The sequence below is a fragment of the Coregonus clupeaformis genome, chromosome 6 (genome assembly GCF_020615455.1).
Source record: "Coregonus clupeaformis isolate EN_2021a chromosome 6, ASM2061545v1, whole genome shotgun sequence".
In the NCBI taxonomy this organism is placed as follows: domain Eukaryota; kingdom Metazoa; phylum Chordata; class Actinopteri; order Salmoniformes; family Salmonidae; genus Coregonus; species Coregonus clupeaformis.
In genome coordinates, this window is record NC_059197.1 from 13,212,585 (window position 1) to 13,232,135 (window position 19,551).

The following is a 19,551-nucleotide window of genomic DNA, read 5'->3' on the forward strand; positions in this document are numbered from 1 at the left end:
GTCCACCTTTTGGTAAATTCAATTGATTGGACATGATTTGGAAAGGCACACGCCTGTACCTGTAAGGTCCCATAGTTGACAGGGCATGTCAGAGCAAAAACCATTCTATAAGGTCGAAGGAACTGTCCATAGAGCTCAGAGACAGGATTGTGTCGAGGCACGGATCTGGGGAAGGATGATGGCCTCCATCATTCTTAAATGGAAGTTTGGACCCACCAAGACTCTTCCTAGAGCTGGCCGCCCGGCCAAACTGAGCAATCGGGGGAGAAGGGCCTTGGTCAGGGAGGTGACCAAGAACCCGATGGTCACTCTGACAGAGCTCCAGAGTGTCTCTGTGGAGATGGGAGAATCTTCCAGAAGGGACAACCATCTCTGCAGCACTCCACCAATCAGGCCTTTATGGTAGAGTGGCCAGTCGCAAGCCACTCCTCAGTAAAAGGCACATGACAGCCTGCTTGGAGTTTGCCAAAAGACACCTAAAGACTCTGACCATGAGAAACAAGATGCCTGGCACCATCCCTACGTTGAAGCATGGTGGTGGCAGCATCATGCTGTGGTGATGTTTTTCAGCGGCAGGGACTGGGAGATTAGTCAGGATCGAGGGAAAGATGAACGGAGCAAAGTACAGGGATCCTTGATGAAAACCTGCTCCAGAGCGCTCAGGACCTCCGACAATGCATGTGTGGCTTCGGGATAAGTCTCTGAATGTCCTTTAGTGGCTCAGCCAGAGCCCAGACTTGAACCCGATCGAACATCTCTGGAGAGACCTGAAAATAGCTGTGCAGCAACGCTCCCATCCAACCTGACAGAGTTTGAGAGGATCTGCAGAGAAGAATGGGAGAAACTCCCCAAATACAGGTGTGTCAAACTTGTAGCGTCATACCGAAGAAGACTTGAGGCTGTATTGCTGCCAAAGGTGCTTCAACAAAGTACTGAGTAAAGGATCTGAATACAGTGAGGGAAAAAAATATTTGATCCCCTGCTGATTTTGTACGTTTGCCCACTGACAAAGAAATGATCAGTCTATAATTTTAATGGTAGGTTTATTTGAAAAGTGAGAGACAGAATAAAAACAAAAAAATCCAGAAAAACGCATGTCAAAAATGTTATAAATTGATTTGCATTTTAATGAGGGGAAATAAGTATTTGACCCCCTCTCAATCAGAAAGATTTCTGGCTCCCAGGTGTCTTTTATACAGGTAACGAGCTGAAATTAGGAGCACACTCTTAAAGGGAGTGCTTCTAATCTCAGCTCGTTACCTGTATAAAAGACACCTGTCCACAGAAGCAATCAATCAATCAGATTCCAAACACTCCACCATGGCCAAGACCAAAGAGCTCTCCAAGGATGTCAGGGACAAGATTGTAGACCTACACAAGGCTGGAATGGGCTACAAGACCATCACCAAACAGCTGGTGAGAAGGTGACAACAGTTGGTGCGATTATTCGCAAATGGAAGAAACACAAAATAACTGTCAATCTCCCTCGGCCTGGGGCTCCATGCAAGTTCTCACCTCGTGGAGTTGCAATGATCATGAGAACGGTGAGGAATCAGTCCAGAACTACACGAGAGGATCTTGTCAATGATCTCAAGGCAGCTGGGACCATAGTCACCAAGAAAACAATTGGTAACACACTACGCCGTGAAGGACTGAAATCCTGCAGCGCCCGCAAGGTCCCCCTGCTCAAGAAAGCACATATACAGGGCCATCTGAAGTTTGTCAATGAACATCTGAATGATTCAGAGGAGATCTGGGTGAAAGTGTTGTGGTCAGATGAGACCAAAATCGAGCTCTTTGGCCTCAACTCGCCATGTTTGGAGGCGGAGGAATACTGCCTATGACCCCAGGAACACCATCCCCACCGTCAAACATGGAGGTGGAAACATTATGCTTTGTGGGTGTTTTTCTGTTAAGGGGACAGGACAACCTCACCGCATCAAAGGGACGATGGACGGGGCCATGTACCGTCAAGTCTTGGGTGAGAACCTCCTTCCCTCAGCCAGGGCATTGAAAATGGGTCGTGGATGGGTATTCCAGCATGACAATGACCCAAAACACACGGCCAAGGCAACAAAGGAGTGGCTCAAGAAAAAGCACATTAAGGTCCTGGAGGGGCCTAGCCAGTCTCCAGACCTTAATCCCATAGAAAATCTGTGGAGGGAGCTGAAGGTTCGAGTTGCCAAACATCAGCCTTGAAACCTTAATGACTTGGAGAAGATCTGCAAAGAGGAGTGGAACAAAATCCCTCCTGAGATGTGTGCAAACCTGATGGCCAACCACAAGAAACGTCTGACCTCTGTGATTGCCAACAAGGGTTTTGCCACCAAGTACTGTCATGTTTTGCAGAGGGGTCAAATACTTATTTCCCTCATTAAAATGCAAATCAATTTATAACATTTTTGACATGCGTTTTTCTGGATTTTTTTGTTGTTATTCTGTCTCTCACTGTTCAAATAAACCTACCATTAAAATGATAGGCTGATCATGTCTTTGTCAGTGGGCAAATGTACAATCTCAGCAGGGGATCAAATACTTTTTTCCCTCACTGTACGTATGTAAATGTGATACTGTTTTTGCTTTGTCATTATGGGGTATTGTGTGTAGATTGAGGGGGGGGGGGACGACGACGATGTAATTCATTTTAGAATAAGGCTGTAACGTAACAAAGTGGAAAAAGTAAAGGGGTCTGAATACTTTCTGAATGCACTGTAAATGGTAATAGCAAAGCAATTTTTTGAAACCGTTGAAATGAAACCTGTAATTGCAGTACCAGCCTGTTATATTCTGATTTGTTGCAGTAACTGCCGGCTGCACTGAGCCACGTAAAACTACGGAAGCTCATCCCCACCAAAAAACATGTCAACTGTAGATCGTACAAATAGGATATGTTTTTCCATTTGTAACATTGTGTGATCTCACCACAGGTCCCAGAGTGGTCGGGGAGAATTGTTTTCCTTGGGCCCAGAGTTTTTCCTGATCCTGTAGTAGGCTAACCAACTACGGACCCTCGTTATAGCATATGACATAGTAATAAATCAGCTGTCGGGCTATGATGGGACCAGATTCTTTTTGTTACGGTTTTCAGGTCACATGATAAAAATAAAACTCCTGACCCTAGGGAGGATGAAAACATTAAAACCTTTTACAGAGACACAGACAGCTGCGATTGGACAAAAACTAACAGGGCCGAGCTGGCTCAATGCAGGCTTTTACATTTATAATTAAAAGATCCTCATACAGTATGTCATCACTGCTGTGGGGATTGATTAATGATAGTCAATCATTTTGGGTTAAAAATGCCTGGGGAGCTTAGCCACCCGACGTGTGAATATAAACCAAATTTGATCACATTCACATTTTCTCAGAAGACAAAATCGGCCTTTTTTTTTTTTTTTTTTTTTTTTTTAGGTAGGGTGTAATGTTTAAACTACATTGGGATTGTTAACATTTAGAAGAAAAAAACCTAGCCGAAAAATGTATCACACATCTACCACTAACAGGTCCCAATCATCATCATCATCATAAAGGGGACATTTTTAAAATGAACAAATACCTAACACAACAATACTGTAACGTTAGTAGGAGGAGATATGCATCTTTCAAATGATTTGCTACGGATATCAAGCACTCTGCACGTCATCGTCTTTAACTGTTGGAAAAATGGCAGACTGAGACAGGGAAGCGACAGCAGCGAAGTCCTGTATGGCAATACGTTGAGAAGTTAAATGAGAAAGTTGTGAAATACAAAACTTTGCCAGGTGGAATTGTGCTACAATGGCAGTAGAGGTACAAGCCTGAAAGGGAGGAACCGTGAGACCCAACCCTTTGCTGGCAGCAGAGCGATTTAAGGGACGGAGTGAGAAAATCACAGCGCTGATTACAGAAAATGTTTGCAGTTGATATGCAGCCATTGTTAATGGTAGAGGATGTCGGCTTCAATACCCTGATGGCATGCCTAGAACCAGACTACAAGATGCCATGTTGAAAAACTGACGGCCCGGATGGAGATTGCTCTGCCTACAGTATACAAAGCACACGCTCTCAAAAACCGTACGTGGCGCAACAGGTTGTTGGATGTCTATGAACACGCTGTCATACGACACCGCAACGACCCGTCACATTAATGAGAAGTGGGACAGGACAGGAAGTCCCATGTACTACCGACGACAGAAGATGGAGGAGAGGCACGCAGCAGAAACCCTAAAATGGTGTTTACTACCATCGTTGCTGAGTGGGGGGAAACAGTAAGGTGAGTTAGGGTTTCCAATAGATAGCACAGCCACAGAGTCAAATTGGCTGTATCGTAAAAATTCATATAAAAAAAAATTATAAAAATCATAAATTTTTCATGAAAACAAACATTAGCTATTTGGTCTTAATTTAGGTTAGGCATACAGTTAGTAGTGTGGTTAGGTTTAACCCCCTAAGGTCAATGTCCACTTCCTGCAGAAATCTAATTAGCATAATAATAATAATAATAATAAAAACATACGAACCCGTCAGTTTAAGCTAGAGATGTTTTTTTGCATTGGATGAGTCTCAAGCCATCACATCCGCCATGTCACGAGAGCGGTGTTTGTCAGACCGTGAGAAAATTGGTCTTCTCACAAAATCGTCTGTAGCATCCAAACGGTTTGGCCTGCAAACTATTTTGACCCATGTATGGAAAGATGAGACTCTCTCGTTTTGCTCTACGACCCCCCCCCCCCCACACACACAAGCGTCTTGGGACGTGTCTGAAGTCTGTACAGTTGATCTGCCAACTTCTGTGTTGTGGCGTCCGAACAGTTTGGGCTACACACTAATATAGACTTAGACTCTTACGGGTTAAAATCACATTTTAAGAAGATAAATTGTAAAAATAAAAAATAAATGAGCTGAAATAAAAGATCCCCGAAGAATTTCTGCACAAACTGTCAGAAACGTCTCAAGGAAGCTCATCTGCGTGCTCGTCGTCCTCCCCAGGGTCTTGACCTGACTGCAGTTCGGCGTTGTAACCGACTTCAGTGAACTAAGCTACAGACAAGGAACACATGCATTTTATCGATGGCAATTTGAATGCACAGAGATACCGTGACGAGATCCTGAGGCCTATTGTCGTGCCATTCATCCACCGCCATCACCGTATGTTTCAGTACGATAATGCACATCCCCATGTCGCAAGGATCTGTACACAATTCCTGGTAGCTGAAAATGTCCCAGTTCTTCCATGGCCTGCATACTCACCAGACTTGTCACCCATTGAGCATGTTTGGGATGCTCTGGATCGACGTGTACGACAGGGTGTTCCAGTTCCTGCCAATATCCAGCAACTTCACACAGCCATTGAAGAGGAGCGGGACAACATTCCACAGGCCACAATCAACAGCCTGATCGAGAAGATGTCGTGCTGATTGAGGCAAATGGTGGTCACACCAGATACTGACTGGTTTTCTGATCCACGCCCCTACTTTTTGTTAAAGGTACAGTGGGGGAAAAAAGTATTTAGTCAGCCACCAATTGTGCAAGTTCTCCCACTTAAAAAGATGAGAGGCCTGTAATTTTCATCATAGGTACACGTCAACTATGACAGACAAATAGAGAATTTTTTTCCAGAAAATCACATTGTAGGATTTTTTATGAATTTATTTGCAAATTATGGTGGAAAATAAGTATTTGGTCACCTACAAACAAGCAAGATTTCTGGCTCTCACAGACCTGTAACTTCTTCTTTAAGAGGCTCCTCTGTCCTCCACTCGTTACCTGTATTAATGGCACCTGTTTGAACTTGTTATCAGTATAAAAGACACCTGTCCACAACCTCAAACAGTCACACTCCAAACTCCACTATGGCCAAGACCAAAGAGCTGTCAAAGGACACCAGAAACAAAATTGTAGACCTGCACCAGGCTGGGAAGACTGAATCTGCAATAGGTAAGCAGCTTGGTTTGAAGAAATCAACTGTGGGAGCAATTATTAGGAAATGGAAGACATACAAGACCACTGATAATCTCCCTCGATCTGGGGCTCCACGCAAGATCTCACCCCGTGGGGTCAAAATGATCACAAGAACGGTGAGCAAAAATCCCAGAACCACACGGGGGGACCTAGTGAATGACCTGCAGAGAGCTGGGACCAAAGTAACAAAGCCTACCATCAGTAACACACTAAGCCGCCAGGGACTCAAATCCTGCAGTGCCAGACGTGTCCCCCTGCTTAAGCCAGTACATGTCCAGGCCCGTCTGAAGTTTGCTAGAGTGCATTTGGATGATCCAGAAGAGGATTGGGAGAATGTCATATGGTCAGATGAAACCAAAATAGAACTTTTTGGTAAAACCTCAACTCGTCGTGTTTGGAGGACAAAGAATGCTGAGTTGCATCCAAAGAACACCATACCTACTGTGAAGCATGGGGGTGGAAACATCATGCTTTGGGGCTGTTTTTCTGCAAAGGGACCAGGACGACTGATCCGTGTAAAGGAAAGAATGAATGGGGCCATGTATCGTGAGATTTTGAGTGAAAACCTCCTTCCATCAGCAAGGGCATTGAAGATGAAACGTGGCTGGGTCTTTCAGCATGACAATGATCCCAAACACACCGCCCGGGCAACGAAGGAGTGGCTTCGTAAGAAGCATTTCAAGGTCCTGGAGTGGCCTAGCCAGTCTCCAGATCTCAACCCCATAGAAAATCTTTGGAGGGAGTTGAAAGTCCGTGTTGCCCAGCGACAGCCCCAAAACATCACTGCTCTAGAGGAGATCTGCATGGAGGAATGGGCCAAAATACCAGCAACAGTGTGTGAAAACCTTGTGAAGACTTACAGAAAACGTTTGACCTGTGTCATTGCCAACAAAGGGTATATAACAAAGTATTGAGAAACTTTTGTTATTGACCAAATACTTATTTTCCACCATAATTTGCAAATAAATTCATTACAAATCCTACAATGTGATTTTCTGGATTTCTTTTTCTCATTTTGTCTGTCATAGTTGACGTGTACCTATGATGAAAATTACAGGCCTCTCTCATCTTTTTAAGTGGGAGAATTTGCACAATTGGTGGCTGACTAAATACTTTTTTCCCCCACTGTATCTGTGACCAACAGATGCATATCTGTATTCCCAGTCATGTGAAATCCATATATTAGGGCCTAATGCATTTATTTAAATTGGCTGATTTCCTTATATGAACTGTAACTCAGTAAAATCTTTGAAATTGTCAAATGTTTGTTAATGTATATTCAATTTATTTAAAAAATAAAACACTATATTAAATAACAGAATATCTTACATTTTGCTTACGCAAAACCATATCTGAGACTGGGAGCATACCAAAGAATTTTACAATGACTTCTAAAACATTTTTTAATGTAATTTTATACATATCACTGTTAATTTGCTCATCTGTGGCAATAATATTGGGTCAAATGACATTCATTGGACATATGATTCATTATTCATGACAACTAAATAATTCCATGTATTAAATGAATAGTTTAGTTCAAAAACGGCAAAAAAAACACTTAAGCTCATTTACGAAGGTGCTATATTGCAATAGTCTACACACTGTAGAAATACAATGTATTTTACACAGCATGCTATGATTCCCAGAGTGCATTTCACATCCCATGGTGCAACGCTCTACCCAGGACTACTGGCTGGCTACAGCTAGCAAGCCCAGGCAAACTGGAAGTAGTCTAAATATATTGCTGTCATAGTGCAGTTCACATTTACTTTTCAGTTGTAGTCTTTATTATACTGCTCACATGAATGTCATGCTGAACCTATGGTCATGTCATTGTCACTCAAAAATAATTCAAATTTAGTTGCAAGTAGAATAACGTTACAATGCAAATGTCATGTGTAAAATAGTTTTGTCATTTTGGAACTAAACTTCCCCTTGCACTGCTTTGTAACACCTTTTGCTTAGTTGTTTCGTTGGGCTGGCCCCTGCTCTGTCAGGAAAGTATTCCCATAGTTCACTTCTGGAGCCATTTTTTGTGTCAACAAGCTGCGGGCGTGGAGGTTGATGTTTTCGTTAGAAGCCATGCTGTTTGCATTTTCTCTCCATGTTTGCGTCTCAAAAGTGGCTCTCGCTGTGTCATCTGCATGCACAAGCGTAAGTAGCCTGGCTAGCTCACTACTGCCCCCTTGAGAAGACAAGTAGCCTGGCTAGCTCACTACTGCCCCCTAGAGGAGACAAGTAGCCTGGCTAGCTCACTACTGCCCCCTAGAGGAGACAAGTAGCCTGGCTAGCTCACTACAGCCCCCTAGAGAAGACAAGTAGCCTGGCTAGCTCACTACTGCCCCCTAGAGGAGACAAGTAGCCTGGCTAGCTCACTACTGCCCCCTAGAGAAGACAAGTAGCCTGGCTAGCTCACTACTGCCCCCTAGAGAAGATTCAGACAAGTTAGTAGACAGACTCGATCCTCTCAATCCGTATACGACGTGAGACAAATTTGACAGAATTACCGAAAGTAACAAAACTTCTAGTACCGAACAGTTTTTCATGTTCTAGTATCGAAATAGTATCAACGTTTCGGTATACCGTTCAACACTAAAGGCAACACATAAAAAGTTAATTAAAACACTTTATTTTACTTAATAACCTAAGCATATTGTATGTGTGTAGATTGCGTGGGCCTTGAACAAGGGTATAAAGGCGACCCATAAGAAGTTCTGGGACGTGGAGCGAGGCGTCACCTACATCCCCTGGAGCAAAGTGAAGATGGAGGACCTGGAGGGCTACAGAGAGGGAGGCATGCTGGACGCAGACACACTCTGTCCAGGTAAACATCTGACTGCCATCTTCTGTCTTCTTACAACCGTCTGCTTTGGGTGAATCTCAATTGCCTTCCTTGATTCCTCACTTCCTCTCTTCTCGCCTCCTCAAAGTGCATTGGAGAAGAAGATTTTTGGTTCCTCCCCTCAGACCTTCTCCTCCAATGCACTCTGAGGAGGAGGAGGTGGTGAGGAAAGCGGGTGCGAGGAATCAAGGAAGACAATTGAGATTCACCCTCTGTCCTAGATGTGGTATGATCAGGGAGTAATAACCTGTCCGTTAACTAGAACTACAGTTCAAGTGATCTGGGAAAATTCCTGTCTAAATTAGTCAGAGGTATTGGACACGGAGCTAGGATATATCTATCTGTACATTGATGGTGTATCCTGTCTAAGTGTGTATTGTCCCTGATGTGATTGGTCTGTTCTTCAGAATGGGGAGAAAATGTGAAGGAGCTGACTAAACCAGGAGGACTGAACAACGGAGGAGGAGTGGACGGCATGGAGACCGAGGGAGCTGCCACCGCCCACGTACAGGTAACACCCACCACAGGGTCCCAATGGAACAGACCACAGGGTCCCAATGGAACAGAGCACAGGGTCCCAATGAAACAGACCACAGGGTCCCAATGGAACACAGCACAGACCACAGGGTCCCAATGGAACACAGCACAGGGTCCCAATGAAACAGACCACAGGGTCCCAATGGAACACAGCACAGACCACAGGGTCCCAATGAAACAGACCATAGACCACAGGGTCCCAATGGAACACAGCACAGACCACAGGGTCCCAATGAAACACACCACAGACCACAGGGTCCCAATGAAACACACCACAGACCACAGACCACAGGGTCCCAATGAAACACACCACAGACCACAGGGTCCCAATGAAACACACCAGTCTGTGTGTTCTGTCTCACCATAATACCTCACGATCTCTTAGGAAGCAGAGTTTATCCAGAGGTTTTGTGCCTTGGTTGTCAGTTTATATATATATATATATATATATATATATATATATATATATATATATATATATATTTTTTAGATGTTATTAAAATTGCAGCTTTTATAAGTATTGGTATACATATGCATGCACTTTTCCTCAACACAAATTAAACAAAGTATCTTTGATAAAGTGGACCAATAAAAAACGATTTAGTAGCATCATGGGTGACTAGTATTTCAAAGGTATTCACTCACCTCAGTACATCACCTAATATAAAAACAAAGGTCCACATTGTGAGGATGTTGTATAGTTTTCCTCCTGTAGTAAGTCAACCAGTCTGAATGCAAGGATCCAGTTTCTGCCTACATGACGCCTTTACTGAGTTTCACAATTACTCACCAATAAATGGAAGGCAACTTCCTTCATCAGTACTTGTCTTTTCACTTGTCTCATCAGAAAGGTACCTTCCTAATATTCCCTGATTAGTAAGATATTAGGCAGGGTCCACATTGGTCATTGATACAGATGAAAACAGTTTTGCATTCAAATAAAACCTTCTTGATATGAGTTTTGAATATGGAGTTTCCTTCCGTTTTGCTGGTACCACATGGTGGCTGTCTATCTCGTTTTCACCGTCTTCCTGCATTTGCTTCAATATCAGCTGCTGTTCAACGTCCCTAAGCCTTTACCTATGCCTGTTCAACGTCCCTAAGCCTTTACCTATGCCTGTTCAACGTCCCTAAGCCTTTACCTATGCCTGTTCAACGTCCCTACGCCTTACATACTAATTTGGGGAAAAACCCTTGACTGACGTTGGTTTGAACAGAATGTCATTCTGAGACACGGAGGACGGAGTGCCCTCACCTCATGTCTATGATGAATGCACCATTCTGGAATGGTTAGGCTGAGAAGTCCACATGTTGCTGCAGATGTACACTAAGTTTTTAATGTTCTTACTATCACGACTGAGCCAGAATGATCTATGCTATCATGAAGATAATTGAAATAACTTTAACATTTGACTCAACCCAGAACTCGAGTGAAAGATGTTTGAGTTGATCCACCAGTTGCACATTTCTTAATGACTTCACATCTTCATTTATTATTCAAAAGACATTAGCAGATGGACTGCTGCACGTCATTATTTATTTTACCACATTTTACCAGGTAAATAGGTTGTACCAGAGACTTATGCTTCTCAATATAAGGCCGATCCGGGTTGTACTGGTATATACAATTGTGCTTGAAACTCTGTTCCTAGTTCTTACACGTAAACAGACATGAACACATAATCCAGAAAATTGTGGAGCAATCAAATGCAACACAGGCTTATGAATGTCTTCAGAACAGGGAATAAAACAAACTTTATTTGTCTACCAGCAACTTTTTTTGTCTTTTTACCAGACAAAATATTTTTACTGCATTAATTACACACACATTCATAGTAATGTTTCTAAAACAAGGAATGTATTACTATTAAGAATGAATGTGTTATATTGCTCAATGACATTTTAATATTTTGTGGCCTGAGTCTTTAAACCAAAATATCACAGATGAGACAAATGTTCAGCTGCCCCTTTAAGGTTACCTTGGTAACGGGTCGCTCAAGTCTTCACATGTGCCTTAGTGGTGCGCGACTGCAGGATTTTTGGAATCGACTCCCCAACACCTGTGGTTGGAGTCCAAGGAGTTGACTCTTGCTCGACTCCCCAACACCTGTGGTTGGAGTCCAAGGAGTTGACTCTTGCTCGACTCCCCAACACCTGTGGTTGGAGTCCAAGGAGTTGACTCTTGCTCGACTCCCCAACACCTGTGGTTGGAGTCCAAGGAGTTGACTCTTGCTCGACTCCCCAACACCTGTGGTTGGAGTCCAAGGAGTTGGAATCGACTCCCCAACACCTGTGGTTGGAGTCCAAGGAGTTGACTCTTGCTCGACTCCCAAAACACGCTGAAACGGCACCTCACTATTACAGCGTCCTACTGGGAAGAATACATTGGCTTTCCAGAGGACTGACAAGATGCATGATGCTGCCCATTTAGCTCTTCAACTTAGCCTATAAAAGGCCTATTCTGTTTTAAGGTGACGAGTAGGAACTAGAATATTTCAGTGATGTTTCTGCTGTGTGCAGACATGACATATCCCATGGGATGATGCTGCACGCTCTAAACTGATAAGCCTATTCTTTGTTATATGGCCCTATTGGACGGGTATTACTATAGACGTTGATTATGTAATTATTATCCAAGCATGTGCGTTATTCCAGAGAATGATTCACACAGGATTAGTTTTCCCAAACTGCCCCCCTGTAATAATTTAAATTTTTTTATTTGATTTAATTGACTCTCATGACGGAAGCCAGGAGGTTTTTATTGTAGGCTGGAGATATTTCTACGTCATGTCCAGATGATGATGAGGCTACACTGCTTGGCTGCCAGATATCCCCATAATATTTAAATTGATGAAGTGTGATCATAATCATTATTTTAGCAATCCATGGTGGTCCTAGTATATACAATTGTGGTCCTCTGTAGCTCAGCTGGTAGAGCACGGCGCTTGTAACGCCAGGGTAGTGGGTTCGATCCCCGGGACCACCCATACGTAAAAATGTATGCGCACATGACTAAGTCGCTTTGGATAAAAGCGTCTGCTAAATGGCATTATTATTATTATATTATTATTATGGTAGACGTCCTTCCTAATATTAATATTATGGTAGACGTCCTCCCCCATCCTGCTGATTTTGAGCTGCTGAACCGTATTTGCACTTGAGATTTCCAAAAACTTTAGCGAGGATGCCTGGCTTTGCGATCTATTGCCTAGCACAGGGCTCTCTAACCCTGTTCGTTGGAGGGCTACCGTCCTATAGGTGTTCACCCTAATCTAGCGCATCTGATTCTAATAATTAGCTGGTTGGTAAGCTGAAACAGGTTAGTTACAACTGGGGTTGGAGCGAAAACCTACACGAGGGTAGATCTCAAGAAACAGGGTTTGGGAGTCCTGACCTTAGCAGCCAGCCAGGGTTTAATTAAATAAGCTATAAGCGCAATACTTTTTTAAAATTAAACTGATGCGTTTGGTGATGTTCAACATCAATTCACTGGCACTATGAAAAATAGCTTAGCCATACTCATTGATGGCCTAATATATACTTTGGGTGAATTTACGAGGCATTGCTTGACAAGATATTGTGAGATACCGATGACCAAGATATAGCCGATCCGCACTGTTCTGACTGTCTGTCTGCCCAGATCCTCTCTCTCCTGTTCTGACTGTCTGTCTGCCCAGATCCTCTCTCTCCTGTTCTGACTGTCTGTCTGCCCAGATCCTCTCTCTCTCCTGTTCTGACTGTCTGTCTGCCCAGATCCTCTCTCTCCTGTTCTGTCTGTCTGCCCAGATCCTCTCTCTCCTGTTCTGACTGTCTGCCCAGATCCTCTCTCTCCTGTTCTGTCTGTCTGCCCAGATCCTCTCTCTCCTGTTCTGACTGTCTGTCTGTCCCAGATCCTCTCTCTCCTGTTCTGACTGTCTGTCTGTCTGCCCAGATCCTCTCTCTCCTGTTCTGACTGTCTGTCTGTCTGCCCAGATCCTCTCTCTCCTGTTCTGACTGTCTGTCTGCCCAGGCCCTCTCTCTCCTGTTCTGACTGTCTGTCTGCCCAGATCCTCTCTCTCCTGTTCTGACTGTCTGTCTGTCTGCCCAGATCCTCTCTCTCCTGTTATGTCTGTCTGCCCAGATCCTCTCTCTCCTGTTCTGTCTGTCTGCCCAGATCCTCTCTCTCTCTCCTGTTCTGTCTGTCTGCCCAGATCCTCTCTCTCTCTCCTGTTCTGACTGTCTGTCTGCCCAGATCCTCTCTCTCCTGTTCTGTCTGTCTGTCTGCCCAGATCCTCTCTCTCCTGTTCTGACTGTCTGTCTGCCCAGATCCTCTCTCTCCTGTTCTGTCTGTCTGCCCAGATCCTCTCTCTCCTGTTCTGACTGTCTGTCTGCCCAGATCCTCTCTCTCCTGTTCTGTCTGCCCAGATCCTCTCTCTCCTGTTCTGACTGTCTGTCTGCCCAGATCCTCTCTCTCCTATTCTGTCTGTCTGCCCAGATCCTCTCTCTCCTGCTCTGTCTGTCTGCCCAGATCCTCTCTCTCCTGCTCTGTCTGTCTGCCCAGATCCTCTCTCTCCTGTTCTGTCTGTCTGCCCAGATCCTCTCTCTCCTGTTCTGTCTGTCTGCCCAGATCCTCTCTCTCCTGTTCTGTCTGTCTGCCCAGATCCTCTCTCTCCTGTTCTGACTGTCTGCCCAGATCCTCTCTCTCCTGTTCTGACTGTCTGTCTGCCCAGATCCTCTCTCTCCTGTTCTGTCTGTCTGCCCAGATCCTCTCTCTCCTGCTCTGTCTATCTGCCCAGATCCTCTCTCTCCTGTTCTGTCTGTCTGCCCAGATCCTCTCTCTCCTGTTCTGACTGTCTGTCTGCCCAGATCCTCTCTCTCCTGTTCTGTCTGTCTGCCCAGATCCTCTCTCTCCTGTTCTGTCTGCCCAGATCCTCTCTCTCCTGTTCTGTCTGTCTGTCCAGATCCTCTCTCTCCTGCTCTTTCTCTTAGCTATGAAAAACGCTAGTGTGTGTTTTCAGTTTTCGGTCTGTTGTGTGTAGAATAGCTCAGCTTACTCATTGATAGCCCATACTTTTTAGTGAATTTGCGCGAGACATCGCAAGCCAAGAAATTGCGAAATACAGCATTGCGATTAGCCTACAGCCTACCTACATCTTTTGATTACCGATGCACGGTTCCTGGCGGAATCGACGCTTGACACCCAGGAATGTGAGTCGACACTGGCAGTCGACGGGCAAGGAGTCGGACTCTATAATCTTTTGGAGTCGGCTCTCCGCCGCTTGTGTGCCTGTGAGAATCTCACTGATGGAGGGCGACGACTTGTCTTCGCTAGCAGTGGAAGCAAACTCGAAACATTTTAAACAGTTGTGAACAAAACAATGTAAATATCCAAGGAACATTAGAATAGTCTCACGTTTAGCAGTTAGGCCAACTTGTATTCCTCTACGCATTACTTCCTAAAAACAAATATTTCAGCACTTCACTCAGTGCACACAGACCCCCCAGCAGGCAGTGTTGCTGCACGAGGTGGGAAAGCTATAACGTTAGGATTCACATTTCTTTGTGCTTTACCAGATATGAAACAAAATGGCAGAAATACTTTGAATACAGCTACTGCTGCATTTATTTTTTGCATGAATCACTACTTGCACGTGCCCACACTTGACTTTGGACTATTTGTATGAAATGCTTGCACTGTAGAGCCCTGTGTGTGACCATCCGCCAACGTGGCTGGTGAATTAGACATTCTTAAGGCGTCAGCATTCTTCCCAGCTGAAACAGTTGTGCATATTTTGTGACGTTTTTTGTTCGTTTTGGACTTCGGTAAGGTTTTTTTCGGCTGTTCGGGCGCACACATTTTTCTCGAAGCAAGCCAAAGTCTGTAACCGAAGTCTACACCCTTTAGTCGGTGATTGGTCAACATTAGGGATTCTAAAATAAACTCTTTCTCATTCAGTGAGAGAAGACTAGTTTTCATGCACATTTTTTTCATTGATAAATACTGCACCAAAACATATTTTGTTAGATGTAAAATTGCGCGACGGAGATCTCCTCTGCAAAAAAAAAACGTAGAAATTAATGACAGATTTCTTAAATGATCTTTGATTTAATTCTGACTATTTTGAGGAAGTGTATACTAGACACCAGCCGAACTGAAGCATGCTGATGCCTTTACCCGCCAATGCCAAATCCTACCCGCGGGTGCTAATTTTTGTCCCTGCTTCAGAATCAGGGTTGGGACTTTATAGAAGGGATGAACACATGCTCATTAGAAGGAAGAGAAGATCATCAAATCCTCTAAATGTCCTCTTTGCTGTATCTCATTTTCCAGGAAAAGGTAGGAATTTACTGCAATATTTTATTAACAGCATATAGATATATATAGGTAAAAATAAGTTGTCAAACTTGCCTAAACATCCTTTATTAAAATCTATAACAAAAAAAAACATTTATTTGCTAGATGTGTATGCCGCATAATGTTGCTCAACCAAGGTTTGCTGTTCACTACCTCATTATACGTTTCAAATACTTAATATCTCCTCGTTCAGTATCAGGGCCATACCGTCTAACCCTGAAAACCACTCCACCCTGAAACTGTCTACCACGTTCCACAACTGGTCTTATCTGGCAGCTTGTTTTAGTCAACCAAACAACTTGAGGTTATCACCCAGGTAGGTGAAATGAGGTGAACCTGGAAGATACTTTTTAACTCTCAACATCTTTCACAAAGACACCTGCAGTGGCCTTTCTTTTTTTCTTTTTTTTTTGTAGTCCCAAAATCTGTGACTCCAACTGACACATTGTCAGGATCGTCAGTCTCATGAGGCCTCACTAAGGTGAGTGTTTCTGGACGTGGACATCGGAGGTCCGTCCCTCGCTGGGACTGTACTGAGGAACCTCTCCAATGGCTGACAGGTAAAGGTGACGCTCCCGTTTGGAATTTACCGGATTGCTGTCGTGATATTTGGGGTCAAGACCCGGGAACAACTGAACGAGCCACAGTTGCTCTGATTAATCTATCACAATTCAAGTTGCAACAAAGGAACTTAAATTGGCGTCAGAGCAGAACCGTTAGTGTGCATTATGTTGATCCTGCGATATCAGATATCTTTACTACTTTACAATATTCCAGAGCTTATCTCTGTAGTTCTTTCATGAGGCGCTCTCTGTGGGCCATAGTCATGAGGTGAGCTCAAACAATGTTTTTCCAATGTCTATATTGATTAGGTTACTCAATGTCCAGGACTCACAGCTGATCACAATGTATGAAATGACCGTTGATCACTGTCTGACACCTAGCCGTGTGTTTTTCAGGCCATATCAAACGATATTGATTAGGGTATGTACTTTCCATAGTTGCAGTGAAAGATTCCTAAACATATTTATTCATTAAAACATATTCAACAGTAAGGAAACAGACAATAATGTTCTCAAATGTGGGGGGATACGAAAAGACTGTTGGCCACTGTGGGGGGTTAAGAAAAGACTGTTGGCCACTGTGGGGGGGTTAAGAAAAGACTGTTGGCCACTGTGGGTGGGTGGGTGGGTGGGGGGGGGGTTAAGAAAAGACTGTTGGCCACTGTGGGGGGGAAGCGAGGGCGCTGGCATTAGTGTTGTGGGTCTAGCAGGAACGAAGGAGGCGGACCGCCTGTGGGCCCCACGGCGGAGCTCCACCACAGGATCTTCTGCCGGGGAATCTGAGACCTGGGTAAGAATAGAACCCTCCCTCTTCTACCCGATACCGCCCTGCAGTGGGCCATGACGGCTGTGTGGTTTATGCAGGAATGAGTTCATTCAGTTTCATCTTTGATCACAGGTGTACGGGTATGCAAATACATATAAATACTATAGTGAGCCCCTAAACATTTTACTGCTTATAGCTTGTACATCTTTCACTGACGAGGTGAGATCCTATTGGATTTTTTTTGGACGGAGTCTTACTAGATTCTTTTTGCATTCTACATTGTTCACTCATAAACAGCAGTAGAGAGAATGTGGTTGTTCTTCTAGTCTGAGCCTGCTACACTTAAGGTGAAACTGTTCATGGTTATAAGCGTTTTATAATTCAGCCTTTTCTGTCTGTATTAGTTGCATTGCACTTTTTTTGGATGATAATATGGCCGACCGGTGGCTTCAAAGCTCTCGATGGCCGATACACAGCATCAGCAATACAGGGTTTATATACACCATTTGGTTGCAACAAATGTGTACACTGGACGACTGACAGGGGGTGCTGTTTTGAAGCCACTGTGCCAGTAGCCACCCCCCCTTCACCATTTATAAAATGTTTTATAGAAATGCATTTATTCATGTCTACATTTTGTTTTTGCCACGTTTATTCTATTACAGACACTGTAATGCATACTTTATAAATTATGTGAGCTAAATAAAAATGATAGAAAATATCTAAAAAATATTTTATTTTAAAGTATCATTTTTTTAGAAAGTACTAATGTTACTTTTGTTGCTATATACTTTTGTCCTTGAAACATTTTAATTGAAATAGTGTATAATTCCATTCATTCCTATGGAGGACTGCTCCTACTGGGGAATGCCAATATGGCCGACCGGTGGCTTCAAAGCTTCTCACCGGCCAATACATTTGGAATAAGTGGGACACTTTTTGCATTTCCGTCTTCTGTAACCTCTTTCGACCTCTACCCAACATATTAGCTCAACATAATACATTTCTAAAATCCTCAAGACGTTCCCTAATCACAAAAAAAATATGTTTTATCATATTCACAGGCGGCATTACACATCCATATGGGTCAAAACCATATTTAGTAGACTGGGACAGCATTATTACAGTCCTATTTGTACCCAAATGACAATTTTTCAATTTTGTGTGATTAGGAAACATCTGAGGATAATATGTGATAGATGTCTGAAGAGGTCACAGGAGATGGAAATGCCAACTGTCAACACTTTATTCTGAATTCACTCTAATAACTACTAATAGCAGTATTACAATCCAAACATTGGCAGGACAAGAAACCAGAGCCCTGCCTAACCTAAGTACAGGAGTCCCTAATGGAAACTGGATCTCTTTCCTCTATTGGAAAAGCCTATAAGAGTGTCCCACTTTAGCTAGCTATGGTTGGTAAAGCGGGAACAAAAAAAGACGATTACAAAATTGAAACATAATATTGGCAACTTAAAGAAAAAAGAAAAAAAAAGTATTTTCATGCACATTTACATCACAAGTTGGCACAGTGCATTATTTGACCGTTTTAGAACCTTAACATCAAAACAGAAAGAAAAGCCGTGTCACCTGATCGTAATGTGATTTGCCGGTTGAGCTTCCTGTTTGAAGCTTCCTCTGCCCCCTCTATGATGTCACACCAATGAAGTGGTTTAGTTTTGATGATGTGGTTTCTCTGCAAGGGCTGAGTAACAATAGTTTTGATTTTTTGGCTGTTTTCAGACCAAGAAATAAACGCATCAGGATTAAGCTGTCCCAGTTTTATATGATGTCCCACTCTTTCCGAATTCGTCCTAGCATCAGCAATCCAAGATTTATATACATCATTGGTAGCAAAAGGGATGTAAATTACACATGCCATGTGACGACAGAGAAAAGTAGGCCATTTAGTCTACCCAATGTTTTCTGTGAATACTTCTTTACTGATCATTTTATGTCTACTTCTACTCCTACTAAAGTAAGTTATTTGTCTAGTGGTACCTGTGGTCCTCTGTAGCTCAGCTGGTAGAGCACGGCGCTTGTAACGCCAAGGTAGTGGGTTCGATCCCCGGGACCACCCATACACAAAAAAAAAATTTATGCACGCATGACTGTAAGTCGCTTTGGATAAAAGCGTCTGCTAAATGGCTTATTATTATTATTATTATTATTTTCTCTTGAGTACAGAGTTGGGGTACTCTACCCAGCCCTGTTAATCAGTTGTCTTTAATAAAGAAGGGAAATTAAAGTGGCAATCTGTGATACCCATTGATTCTTGAAGAATATAACTTAGAAATGCCTCATGAGCTTAGTTAAACTGTCTACCAATCAGAACCCAAAATATACAGTGAGCTTGTTTTTACTCCCGTTGTTTGTAAACAATGTAATTGTAAACCAACACTATTCCTTCAAAACATGACTAAAACAATCATTTTGATCTCACGGATGGTCAGTCCTTTCATCCATAGCCCCTTCATATGAATTTGAGAGTGGTTACATTTCTCCAGCCCCATCCCTAAGCTGTTTACACAAAAAGGTGGCTGGGTGGCGGCTTTGGTACTGTTTG

General features: G+C 43.3%; 1 protein-coding gene across 2 annotated transcripts in view; it reads left to right on the top strand.

The window, feature by feature from the left end:
• Positions 1-19,551, top strand: part of LOC121567683 (SR-related and CTD-associated factor 4-like) — a 48,891-nt gene that overhangs the window by 19,945 nt on the left and 9,395 nt on the right. The window contains exons 11-12 of one of the 2 annotated variants that reach the window (XM_045218492.1): positions 8,611-8,767; positions 9,193-9,296. In XM_045218492.1, coding sequence (XP_045074427.1) covers positions 8,611-8,767; positions 9,193-9,296 — 261 coding nt within the window. Of the gene's footprint in view, positions 1-8,610; positions 8,768-9,192; positions 9,743-19,551 lie in introns of those variants that run through there. The other variant, XM_045218490.1, reaches the window with a different exon arrangement.